This window comes from Talpa europaea (assembly GCF_964194135.1).
Source record: "Talpa europaea genome assembly, chromosome: 10".
In the NCBI taxonomy this organism is placed as follows: Eukaryota; Metazoa; Chordata; class Mammalia; order Eulipotyphla; family Talpidae; genus Talpa; species Talpa europaea.
Genome location: NC_140077.1, coordinates 88,460,026 through 88,473,224, shown reverse-complemented (window position 1 = coordinate 88,473,224; position 13,199 = coordinate 88,460,026). Strand labels below are relative to the sequence as shown.

The 13,199-nt window shown below is 41.3% G+C and overlaps 1 protein-coding gene across 4 annotated transcripts in view; it reads left to right on the top strand.

The window, feature by feature from the left end:
• Nucleotides 1-374: 374 nt before the first annotated feature.
• MARK1 (microtubule affinity regulating kinase 1) overlaps nt 375-13,199 on the top strand; it is a gene marked incomplete at both ends in the record, with an annotated part of 87,264 nt that continues 74,439 nt past the window's right edge. For all 4 annotated transcript variants that reach the window (XM_084246157.1, XM_084246156.1, XM_084246155.1 and 1 more), the window contains one exon: nt 375-425. In XM_084246157.1, coding sequence (XP_084102283.1) covers nt 375-425 — 51 coding nt within the window. The remainder of the gene's footprint in view (nt 426-13,199) is intronic.

Sequence of the window (13,199 nt, the reverse complement as noted above, 5' to 3'; positions counted from 1 at the left end):
GGGCGGGGCGGCGGCGCGTGGCTGCGGCTCGGCGGGCGGCGCCGCACACCTGAGGCGGGGCGCGCGGGGCGCGGCGCGGGCGGCGCTGTCAGGGCCGCGGCTCCCGGCGCCCAGGCGCGCCGGCCGGGACCCGCCGGGCCGCGATCCGAGGCGCATCGCCCCGTCAGCCCCGGCCCCCGGCCCCGCCGGCCGCCCCGCGCCGCCGCCCCGCGCTCCGGCCCGCGCGCGGCCGCGTCCTCCTCCCGCCCGGCGCCCGCGGCCTGCGGAGCCGCTCGCCGGCCCCGGCCCCGCCGCCCCGCGCTTCCGGGCGCCCCCGCGGCCCGCACCCCCTCCGGGCCGCCGAGACCCCGGCGCGACCCCGCCGCCCGCACAAAATGTCGGCCCGGACGCCATTGCCGACGGTGAACGAGCGGGACACGGAGAATGTGAGTCACCCCGGCCTCCCCCGACCCCCGCGCCGGCCGCGCCGGCCGCGCCGGCAGCCGGGCCTGCCCCCGGCCGCCGCGCGGCCCCCTTCTGCCTCCAGCCGCGCGGGGCGGCCGGGCCCGCCGGGGTCAAGGTGGGGGCGGCCGCGCGCCCCGCCGGCAGAGGGTGCGCCCCGCGGGCCGGGCTGCGGGGCCGCGGCGGGCTGGCCTTGACCCGGCCGCCCCAGCCGCAGGTTGCCGCGGGGCCCCGCCGGCCGGCGATCGCCTCTGGCCCCTTCGCTGCGCTGTCCCTCTGAGGCTTGCGCCCCCCGCCCCCCGCATTGCCGCCGATTAGGCTCTTTGTTCCAGGGTGTGCACCTTTGGGGGGCTCGGGCACCCGGGGGCAGGGCGTGCAGGGGAGGGATGAGGGTGGCAGTGGGATGACCGTGTGTGTGTGTGTGTGTGTGTGTGTGTGTGTGTGTGTGTCCGTGAGTTCGCACGGCGGAGACCCTGGCCAGTGGGGAGGATGAGTCGGAGAATTTCACCCTCAGCCACCGCGGGCCCCCGGCTTCCAGACAAATGTTGTCGAGCCAGTGGAAGCCGGAGGCATTTTATTCGCTCCCTCAAATCAGTGGTAATCATTCTGGCAGGTCTGACTTTAAATCTCTGCCCTCCTTGCAGAGTCACTAGGTGCATTTCTTTGAAGGCGGGATCTTCTGGATCTTTGATCCAGGTGACCTCAGGAGTAGTTTATCTCGATGCCGTGGTCCCTTGATGTTTGAAGTCTTGAAAACCCAGAGAACTGATCTTTCCACCTTCTGAAAAGTACAATTGTGTGTTCCTTTGTGGGAAAGGGCGTTTTTGTTTAAGTGTTTTGCTTTTTAAATCCTCATGACCTATGTAAATCGGACCTTGGCTGATTTTCGGGCTAGTTTTTAGGCGCTGAAGGGGTACTAAGTTTTGATGGGCTGTCCAGATCTCTCTGGTTGTCGAGTTCACTCACCAGCTTTCCAGCTCTTGGTGCCACCATGGGGCTGGTAAAATAAAATAATGAAGCGCTTTGGTGTTTTAGACAAAAGGGATGAGATAGAAGAGACACAAGCTCGCCTCTGAATGTTGGAGGAAGATAGAAACTGAATATTGACTCTTGGAGCGTAGGGGAGTACGGGAACTTAATATGATTTCATGGAGGAAGAAAAAACGTTTTGTTAGAAGACCAAGGAAGACATTTCAGAGTATGCTTTGTCTTCTCCAGTCTCTTGCGTTTACAATGGTACAGTGGCATGCTGCTGATATGATTATTTATAACTATTTTCATCATAACTATTTCAAAATATATAATTGATATATAATTCTGATGCAGAGATTGAAGGTTAGGAGGAAAGATGAAAAACATTTAAGTTGATTTTAAAACCAAGTTGGTACAAAATCTTTCTAACAGGAACTGTAAAAAAATTCCTTTCACTGTGTCATTTCAGTGTGAATGAAAAGTAAGACAGAGGACGACCTCACTATTTTATTAGCATGATGGTAGGTTAACCTAGGAAGGGTGGAAAAAATGCATTGTTTTTGCTTGCATTTGGATTTTCAGTACTATAACTCTTCCCATACTTGAATGAATGAATAAGGAGGTACTGTATACAGATGTGAGATAGCTTTATAGAAATATGTAGCAAGCAGTAGGACAAAATGCAGCATCACGTGTAATACCAAATAAAAGCATTTTTAAGCTAAGTGATAATACTGGAATGGATTTTGTTATATCTTCTGAAAATGATTATGCTTTATAAACTCGTTGGCTTTGTTTCTGAACATGCTATTTCAGAGTCACTTTTATGGTCATGTCCCTTGCTGTCATCCTGCTGTACACAACTATATCTCCATTTAGCATCCTTTACCCACATCCCGATTTTCTCCTGGATTCAGCAGGAAATGTCTGTTTTATTACAGCTGCTAATTTATCAATAGGTGTCCACTCAGCTCTGTTACTGAGTTGGGAGGGATACAAAAGTGGTATTTTAGACAGGGCCTTTCTATTAAAGGAATTTACAGGAAAGGTAAATATAATCCCAAATGAACAGTGTGCAGCAGAAGAGAGTGTGTCAATAGGGCTGAATTGATTACAAATGCTCTAGGCCTTTTATCGAAGGGCCACCCATGATGGCTATGAAATCACCATTGGTGTCTCTCTAGTCTCCAGTTGGTAGTAAATGTCATGATTCATTCTTGCTTCTCATCAATGAAATAATGAACCTGCTAGTTAGCTCATATATTAATTGCCAGTATGGAATCAGACTGCAGTTGTTCATAGTTGATTTCAGTTAGTGACTTTTTTTTCTAAATGATTGTGAAAATTTATATTGCTTTATGACTATTAAAGGTTTCTAAGTCTTGCAGAATTTAATACTGCTAGAAATTAATATAAATATAGTAACTTGGGTTTCTCTTTTGATCATTTGCAGTTAATAAAAATTTGTTTAGTCATACATGAATGGGTTTGGATTTAGTATCCTGGGGATATGTGATATCACCTGTCTCCTTGTCACTAGTATATATATTGAGGATAAATTAAAAAATTCAAAAGAGGAATGTAACAATTGTAATGTTTGTATACTTCCACTGTATATAGTAGAGTGAGAAAGAATTCGTGTGTACTTTCTCTCAAGTACTTTCTTAGATGAAGGATTTGTGTGTTCTCTTAATAGGCCTCAAGGCTAAATAAGACAGCACAGTTAACCAGTGATTAGCTCTAAAGGCAATACACACAGTGAAGTAGGAAAGGCATGTTGTAGATAATAGATTTAATTTATGCAAAATGTGTGATTTTAGGTTGTAAAGAGTTGAGTCCAGAAAAGGAATGGGTATTTGAAATATTTCTCTTTTCTGTTAGATTCTGCTTGGGTAATTCCAGCCTGAATAAATAAGTTGTCACTATCTTAAATGCTTTTAAATGAATGAAGCTAGAAAATTTGTGTGTGCGTTTTGGGAAAAAACTCTGATGATGCTAATTTTTAAGGATACAAAATGCCCAGTCTAGCTTTCTGTGGTGAAATTTTGATCGGGTAAAGAAAATTGATTTGATCTCTTCTTGGGATGTTTTAACATGACTTTGATGAAACTTATTTTGCAACTTTTATAACAAAACTTGACAGTGATTCTTCTGAAAGATCTGAAACTCTCTACATGACTGCCACGGGTACTACATATAACTAAGGTGGTCATCAGGCATTTGTCCTGTGGGCATCATTGTGAATCATGTGTAAGCAAGAAGGAAGCAAAGTGTTTGGTGCTTCTCCTGGGTTTGTGGAGGATCCTTTGCCCGCCTGACATGTCACAGTCCCTGTCACGTTCATTCTAACCGGGACTTGCCTTGTCTCCTTTATTCTGTAACATCTGTGCCCAGCTCAGTGACTACTAGCAGTATGTGAGAGATCAGTGCAGTAACATTCGCCATTTGAATCTTTTTATTTGTCATCAGTGTACATCGGTGATCCTGTGAAGGTTGCATTTTGCTGCTCTCTTACTATGAACAGAGATTGCACCTTCAAAACACTCAGTGACCTGCCCAAGGTCATTAAGCATCTCGACATCCTTCACTGCTGTTCAGCTCACGATGTTGATTCTTGGAGGTGGTGTTTTGACTTACTATGTTTTAGTCTTAGAGATTTTGAAAGAACATGAAAAATGCAAGATACTCCTCCAGAGGGATCACAGGGTATGCCATGCACATCTCTTATTGCTGAACCTTCGCTATTGTTTCTGTCGGGAGTGCCCTGCTCCTTTGACACGACTAGGCTTCTGAAATGAGCGCAGCTAGCCTTGCTGCTGCTGTAGCTGGACATCAGTGTATAGACACACCGTTGGTCTCCATACTGGGGTGCTGACAATCCATGGTAAGAAAAGATGTCTTCCTTCTATCACTTCCCATTTGACCTACATGCTGTTGTAGACTTTCCCTCTTTATCTAAAGCCCAGGTTGTTTAGAACCAGCCAAGTGATTTTAAAATTATTACTTCTTATCATTCCTTCTTCCATCTCAGACTTGACTTTGGGAATCATTTTCTCTTGAACTGATAAATATCTTTGATATCCCTTTTTTTGGACCATTTTGTAACCTGATTTATTTTTATTTTATTTTTTAGATTGTATTATTATTATTTTTTTAATTGAGGTAACTTTGGTTTACAACACTGTATATGATTAGGGGGTAATGGCTCACACCTCTTCAGAGGTAATCTTTTACATTCTTTTCTTTTGGTGAAGGACAGTCACTCATAAACTTTCTATTTACATTCTTATATTTTGTCATTATTCTTGAAAGGGAGCTTTGCCTAGTCTCCAGTTTTAAGTTGATAAATATTTCTTTCACTGCTCAGAAGATAATATTCCATTGTTTTACTAACTTGAATTCTTTCTGTTCAGAAGTCACCTGCTGGTAGGTAGATGAACGTCTTTCTTTATCCTACAGATTGTGCTTTTACTATAGAGTACTTAGTAAGAATTTCTGTTTTTCTTACTTGCTTTTTATGTCTGTGAATTCGTATTTTTCATTAGTCCTGAGTGCTTTCCAACTATTATCTTTTTCAATATTGTCTTCCTTCTGATCTCTTTAGAGTTTTGTTTTGGGCCCCAATTATATTTTATTAGACCTTTACCCCATATGCCTTCCCTTGTCATTAATTTTTTTCATGAGTTCATTGCCCCAATGTACTAAAAATTATGTAATTTGTTTAGATCTAAACTCTGTGTCTTTATATCGTTCATCAGCTTTGGAAATGTGCCAGTCATTATCTCTTTGAATATTATTATTCAGTATTTAATGTTATTTTCTCTAGTGTTTATTATGTTGTGACTAGACAGGTAAAAATTTCTCGTTCTATCATGTATATCTTAAACTCTTATTCATTCTTCCCCAATTTTATTGCTTTTTTTTACTGCAATCTACAGTACATCTATGTTGAGATTTTTCTTTCAGTTAGCTAAATCTCATTAGCTGTATTAAAATCACTATTAAAAACCCCTCTGTTGAATTTACTTTTTTTTTTAAATATTTTGACAAAGTCTCTATTTTTTTTATTATTATTATTTTTTAAATTTATTTATACAAGCACTGGGTACAGTCAGAAGCGCGGGAGGGTGAGAGGACCCACCAGAGCCAGAGCGGGGAACAGAACAAGCAGACTGACGAAATACACTGCTGAGGAGAGCAGCGGGCGGCAAGAGAGGTCTGCGCGCCATGTGGGACCCTCCTCCGGTGGCTGGGGAGCAGCTGGGGATCGAACCGGAGCTGCAGAGGCTGCCAGCAGCCTCGCAACCCAGCGCTCAACCGCTGCGCCACTGGGGAGGCCCTGAATTTACTTTTTATTGAATAAAAATAAAAACAACAACATAGCATGATACCTATCCTCTTAACAAACTTCAAAATGTGCAGTGCAGTTATTGTTAACTGTAGGTACCCTGTGTGTGCACTGAACTGTGATTCCCACTCTCCTCTCTCAGCCCCTGGCAAACACAGGTCTGCTTTCTGCCTTTGTAAGTTTAACTACTTTAGGTACCTCATTTCAGTGGATTCATGCAGTATTAATCATTCTATGACTGGCTGACTTCACTTAGCATAATGTCCTCAAGGTTCGTCCATGGTATAGTATATGACAGAATTTTTTCCTTTTTTATGGCAGAAAAATACTCCACTGAAAGTATATAACATTTCTTTACCCATTTATCTGTTGTCGGGCATTTGGTTTGTTTTCATATCTGGAGTACTGTGAATAATGCTGCAGTGAACATGGGAGTCCAGATATCTCTGAGAACCTGATTTTAATTCTTTTGAATGAATACCTAGAAGAGGGTTTACTGGATATATAGTAGTTTTGTTGTTATTTCCTGTTTTCTATAATAGTCGCACCATGTTACATTCCCACTAGCAGTACACCGTGTTTCAATTTTCCCATATCCCTGGCAACATTTATTATTGTCTGTTTTGATAATGGCCATCCTCCCAGGTACAAGGTGATAGATAGTTCACTGTGATTTCGATTTGCATTTCCCTGATGGATGGTGATGTTGGACATCTTCTCATATACCTGTTGGCCGTTTGTATGTCTTCTTTGGAGAAATGTCTGTTCAAGTTCTTTGCTGTGAAAAAAGTTAGGTTATTTGTTTTCTTCCTGTTGAATTGTAGGAGTTCCTTATATATTTCAGATATTAACCCCATTTCAGTCACATAGTTTGCGAATACTTTCTTCCATAGGTTGCCTTTCCATTCTGTTTATTATTTCCTTTGATGTGTAGAAGGCTTTTAGTTTGATATAGTTTAGATTTCTCTATTGTACTCTCTCAATATTGTTTTGGGACCAAGTGGCTTGGCTCAATTTAAGTATTTTATTTTTACCTTGGTTGCCTGTGCCTTTTGTGTCATATCCATGAAATCATTGAATCTTTCCTGCTAGTTTTTTTTTTTTTCTGGGAGTTTTATAGTTGCAGGTATTTTCTTTAAGTCTTGAACCTATTTTGAGTTGATTTTTGTGTATGATACAAGATAAAGGTCTAATTTCATTCCTTTTTTTTTTTTAAAGATTTATTTATACAAGAACTGGGGTACAGGCCAGAGGCACGGGAGGGTGAGAGAATTCACCAGAGACAGAGGGGGAAGCAGAACAGGCAGGTGGACCAAAAACACTGCTGAGAGGAGCAGCAGGCAAGACAGGAGAGGTCTGCCGCACCATGTGGGTATCTCCCTGGCCCGCCAGGCATCAAACCTACGCTATAGAGGCTGTGGACAGCTTCACAGCGCTGTGCTCAAACTGCTGCACCTCCGGGGAAGCCCTAATTTCATTCTTTTGCATGCGCCAGTTTTTCCAGTCTCATTTGTGGAAAACACTATCCTTTTCCTTTATGTGTTCTTGTAACTTTTATCAAATATCATTTGACTGTATATGCATAGGTGTGTTTCTGGGCTCTGGTTTTGTTTCTTTTTGGTCTTCTACTAATGTTACTACCTTACTGTTTTGATTACTGTTGCTTTGGTAATATATTTTTAAAAAATCAGGTCATTTGAGGCCTCCGGCTTTGTTCTTTTTCAATATTGTTTTGGGTCCATGTGGCTTGGCTAAATGTATTCCTAAGTATTTTATTGTTTTTGATGCTATTGTAAATGGGATTGTTTTCTTAATTTTCTTTTTACATTATCTGTTATTATTGTATAGAAACACAACTGATTTTCATGTTGAACTTGTTTATAGTTCTAATTTTTTTTGTGTAATCTCTAGGGTCTTCTACACATACGATCATATCATCTGTGAGTAGAGAAATTTTTATTTCTCCTTTCTAATTTGGATAGCTTTTATTTCTTTTTCTTGCCTAATTTCTCTGGCTAGGACTTCCAGTACTATCTTGAATATTGATGGCAAGAGTGGGCATCTTTGTCTTGGTTGCCTGTGCCTTTGGTGTCATATCCATGAAACCATTGAAACATTCCTGCTAGGTTTTCTTCTGGGAGTTTAAGGAGCCGAAACACTTTTGGTTTCTCACCGTTAAAAATGATGTTAGTTATGGGCTTTTCACTTTTTAAAGCACTTTTAAAAAAAAATTTGTTTATATCTTTTACATCATTGTGTATTCCCTATATAATTCCAACCACCAATTCACCCATGAACCATCACCATAGTTTATGGGCTTTACATATATGGCTTTTATTATGTTGAGGTAATTATTTTGTTCCTAGAGAGTTGAGAGTTTTTATCATGAAAGGGTGTTAAATTTTGTCAAATGGCTTTCTGCATCAGTAATATGATCATGTGATTTTTATCCTTGGTTCTGATGATGTATTACTTGATAATCATATGTTCAACTGTTCTTGTAGCTCAGGGATAAATCCCATTTGATCATGGTGTGTTAGTCATTTTAATATGCTATTGAATTTGCTAATATGTTTTGTTGAGGATGTTGTATCTATATTCATGAAGGATGTTGAGTTATAGAGATTGTTTCTTTGTACGTTCTTTTTCTGGTGTTGATATTAGGGTAATGCTGGCCTTATACAATGAATTAAGCATTTTCTTCATTTTTGGGAAGTGTTTAAGAAGGATTGGTGTTCACTCTTCTTTAAATTGGTGGAATTTATCAATAAAACCAACAAACTTTTGTTGTAAGGTTTTTGACTACTGGGTTAATCTCCTTACTATTTATAGATCTGCTCAATTTTTTTCTGTTACTTCTTGGTTCAGTCTTGGTAGATTGTAAGTTTGTAAGAATTTGTTAGATAATAATTGTTAATAGTAGTCCCTTATCCTCTTTATTTCTGTGGTATCAGTTGCAATTTCTCCTCTCTCATTTCTGATTTTATTTATTTGGATCTTTTCTCTCTTAGGCTAGGTCAGATTTGTTACTAGTTAATTTTCTCAAAAAACCAACTCAACTTCATTGATTTTTTTTCCCTCCCCCCCCCATTTTATTTACTTTTGCTATGCCCTTTATTAAAATTGTCTTACATCCATTAGATTGGGCTTATGTTTTAACTCTTTTTCTGCTTCTTTAAGGTATATGATTAGGATATTTTAATTCCTTTTAATTTTCTAAAATGTAGAAAATTATTGCAATAAATATCCCTCTTAGCACTGCTTTTGCTGTATCCCATACATTTTTGTATATTGTATTTTCATTTGTTTCAAGCTGTTCTCTAAGTTCCTGTTTGATTTCTTCCTTGATCTATTGGTTGTTTAAGAGTATATTGTTTAGGGCCTCCCTGGTGATGCAACGGGGTTGAGCGCAGCGCTGTGAAGCTGTCTGCAGCCTCTACAGCATGGGTTTGATTCCCGGCCGGCCAGGGAGATACCCACATGGCACAGCAGACCTCTCCTGTCTCGCCCGCTGCTCCCCTCAGCAGTGTATTTCAGTAGATCTGCCTGTTCTGCTCCCCACTCTGTTTCTGGTGAATCCTCTTACTTCCCGCACCTCTGGCCTGTACCCCAGCTATTCTATAAATAGAAAATAAATCTTTTTAAAAAAAGTCTATTGTTTAATTTCCACATTTCTGTAAAATTTCCAGTTTTTTTTCTATTACTGATTTCTAGTTTCATACCATTGGTTTGAAAAGGATACTTGGTTTTATGTCAGTATTATGTTTTTAAAGACCCATTTTATGATCTAATAAGTCATCTTTCCTGGAGAATGTCCCATATGTGCTTGAGAGGAATGTGCATTCTGCTGCTGCTGAATGAAATGTTCTATATGTCTTCTTCTGTGGGGCTGTTTTCTGGAGATGTACTTTCTTTTCTTGATTGGACCATTTTGTCCATTTTCTTTGTGTCCCTTATAACTTTGTCTTGTAAAAGTGCATTTATAAAAAAGAGAAGACTGCCTGTCCTGCCCATTCAGTCTAGCTGGAGATTCTTTTTTTTTTTTTTAATATTTAAAAAGCAGGTTTATTAGGAAAAGGGTTAGAAAAGGAAAGCACCCTTGCATAGACACAGCAGGCAGGAAGAGCTGCCTGGAAAGGGACAGGATTGCTAAGAGAGGCCTGCATGGTTGCAGGCGGGCGGCCTTGACAGGTCCTGCATGGATAGGCAGGAAGGCTGCTGTCCTGCAGAGGGAGAGAATTGGTGAAAAGAGGCACCTGAGTAGTCACAGGTGGGCAGTGGGATTGCTGCTAGCTAGAGATTCTTGGGATGTGTCTTCTTTTCTCTAGATGTGTCTTTTCTGGACTTGTATATTTACATTCTTGATTACAAGGTTGTGCTGGTTTCTTTCTTTTTTTTTTAAAAAAGGAGTTTGTCATCATCTCTTGTTCCTTCCAGTGTCTGTGAAACAGCAGCACCCCGAACACCTCTTTTGGTTCTCTGCAGTCTGCAGGCATTTACCATATATTGAGTTCCATTAGCATCCTGAATTAGGATCGACAGAAACCAGTTCCTTGGAAAAATCCATGAATAATTAGATGCTTGCGCTACTCTTTCCTGATCTGTTGAATTTTTAGTTTCATGATTCCTGTTTTCATTTTGAAAAGTTCTAATATTTGCGCTCAAATCAGTCTGGCTTTCTTCTTTTAATAGCCTCTTAGTCTTTGCTTGTTTTTGTGATTTTGTTTCATTTCCTTAAATGTTTAATATGTAGTTATTTGCAGAAATTTCATTATCTGGAGCCTATTGGGATTTAGCTTTTTGATTGTGTTGTTGATTCCCATTCTCTGTGGCTGTTTCTTCTGTATTTATATTGCTGATAAACTCACCTTTGTCTGATTACTATCTGTGTGAAACCTGGGAGTCAGAATCTAGGATGAGACTTTAGAAATGGTTTGTATTTGCCCCCACTGGGAGCCTTTTATAATCTGGGGTACTTTAGTCACCTGAATGTATCTCTGTGAGGGGTTGCAGGTTCAGCACTCAGACTTGTAGTGGGTTGAGGGCTTACCACTTGGTTCCAGGGCAGTGCTGATTCTGGTGGTAGCTTTCAGCTAAAGTTTATCATTTTTTAAAATGTTTGTTTGGAATGAGCTTTTTGAAATGGTGTTCAAAAATTTTCAAACCTTTATGGTTGTATTATGTGTTGTTTCTGATATTCTCATCCATTTACTTAAAAGTGTGGGCAATTTTCTGACCTGCTTATAAATTTTCCAGATTTTGGAAATCATTTGTTGCAGTTAATTGTGATGATCAGTTTTTAGGAACAGCTACCTGTCATCAGGGGATGTTTCCACTAACATGACTTTCATAAAAATGTTCACATAGCTGGTGGGTGGATTGAAGTATGAGCATAAAAATTAAATTAATACAGCCAATGATATGCTGCTTTCCTTGGTGTGAAATCCTTTCTTTAGTCACAGCTACTAAAAGCAAGAGTCCACATGAACTGAACTCCTAGCCAGGCCTTCGTATTTTGGTGTCACAAATAGCTAAGCCAAGATTTAAAAACTCACAGAGCATCTATATTGCGTATTAGGAATGTTTTACTAATAATTGAGAAATTTTGTGTACAAATAAAATTTAATATATTTTCAAAAACTTTCATCTTATAGTATTTTTTAATGTATGTAATCTGTGAGTAAAGCAGCACCTAGGTAATTATGTCAGTTTTCCTACAGAAGTCCATACTTAGACATTTTGAAGAGTGGGTAATTGATATAGTTGGAAGACCATACTATGCCCTGAAGTTCAGCATTATTCTTTAATTCCTCTGTGTGCAGACTTTTTCATCCCAACTAAATTGAACCAACTGTGGGGTCAGGGGCACTTTGAGTATTACTTCTCTATTATACCCCATCTTATGTACCATAGTATTTGGTGTATGTTTTTTGCACTAAACACCTTAATAAATCAGTGTCTTGGTTATTCATTTGTTTTCAAAGATAGTGAGTTTATGAACTAGCAGGGGGACTCCCATTACTTCAAATTCATAGTTCCCGATGCCTGCTCCTGCCCACATCATGTTCTCACTCAATTTGTCTAGGGTGGCTTATTTTCATAAGCCTCTAGGTAATTCTTATGCTGTTATTCACTGACTAGGACTTGAAAATTACTGAATTATGTCATATTAAATCTCATCTTCTGATTAAAATGAAAAAGAATTAAGAGTTGTTGGTCATATTATAAGTAGGATGGGAGAAATGATAAATCCATTCTACTAACAGCCCTAAAGAACAACAGGGAACTCTCTGGTAGAGGTAATAAGGTGCACGGTCTGGTAAGGGTGAGCTTCAAAAAGGGGTGATGATGTTATAGGGCAGGGAGAGGTGCACCCCAGACCCCCCAAAACCTGCGTGCTCTGAATGGGTTCTGCCATCTGCCGCATCAACACAAAATATATGAGACTTTAATGGGAAGGAACTTTAATACAATTAGGAAACAATACAGAAAAGGCAAAGAATATAGTTACTAAATCAAGCACCCAATGTTACCCATCCCCTTGTGGGTAAAACTCCATCCAAATGGGATTGGCCCAAAGCAAGGCCCCAAAGCCTGCCACAAGTCCAAAGCATCTTCCAGTGGGTACCCACAGAAAAGGGTCAGAAACAACCAGACAAGCCCGGAAGGAAAAGAGCAAAATCAAGATAAAAGCTGCCATTGTCACCTCCCCACGGGTCTCACCCACATCTGTGTCACCCAGTCCACGACCAAAAGGCGAGCGCAGTTTCTTCACGTGTCTCTCGGCTCCATGCGCCTCCTCCAGGTCACCTTCTGGCTCCATCATGCTTGCTTCCTTCCTCATTCTACTCTGCAGCTTCTTCTCTCTGCTCAGCTCCACCCTCCATTTGGGTGGGGCAGGGAACCTAGAACCACCCCCTTTCCTGGGGACCACCCTGTTACAATCAGCACCCGAGTTCCTCCCTTCCCTTAGCTTTATGTGGTTAACCACATTTGGTGGTCGTGGTGGAGGGTGGCAGCAAAGTACAGGGGCTCTCCATATAAAGCCTTTGGTTATAGACGTGTTATAGGACAGGGAGAGGGGCAGCCCAAACCCTGCAAACCTGCCTATTCTACATGGGTTCTGCCATTCGCCGCATCAACACAAAACATAGGAGACTTTAATGGGAAGGAACTTTAATAAAACTAGGAAACAATACAGGTAAGGCAAAGAGTCTAGTTTCTAAATGAAGCATCCAGAGTTACCCGTCCCCTCGTGGGTAAAAGTCCATCCAAATGGGATTGGCCCAGAACAAGGCCCCAAAGCCTGCCACAAGTCTAAAGCATCTTCCAGTGGGGACCCACAGAAAAAGGTCACAAACAACGGGACAAGCCCGGAAGGAAAAGAGCAAAATCAACATCAAGATAAAAGCTGCCATTGTCACCTCCCCACGGGTCT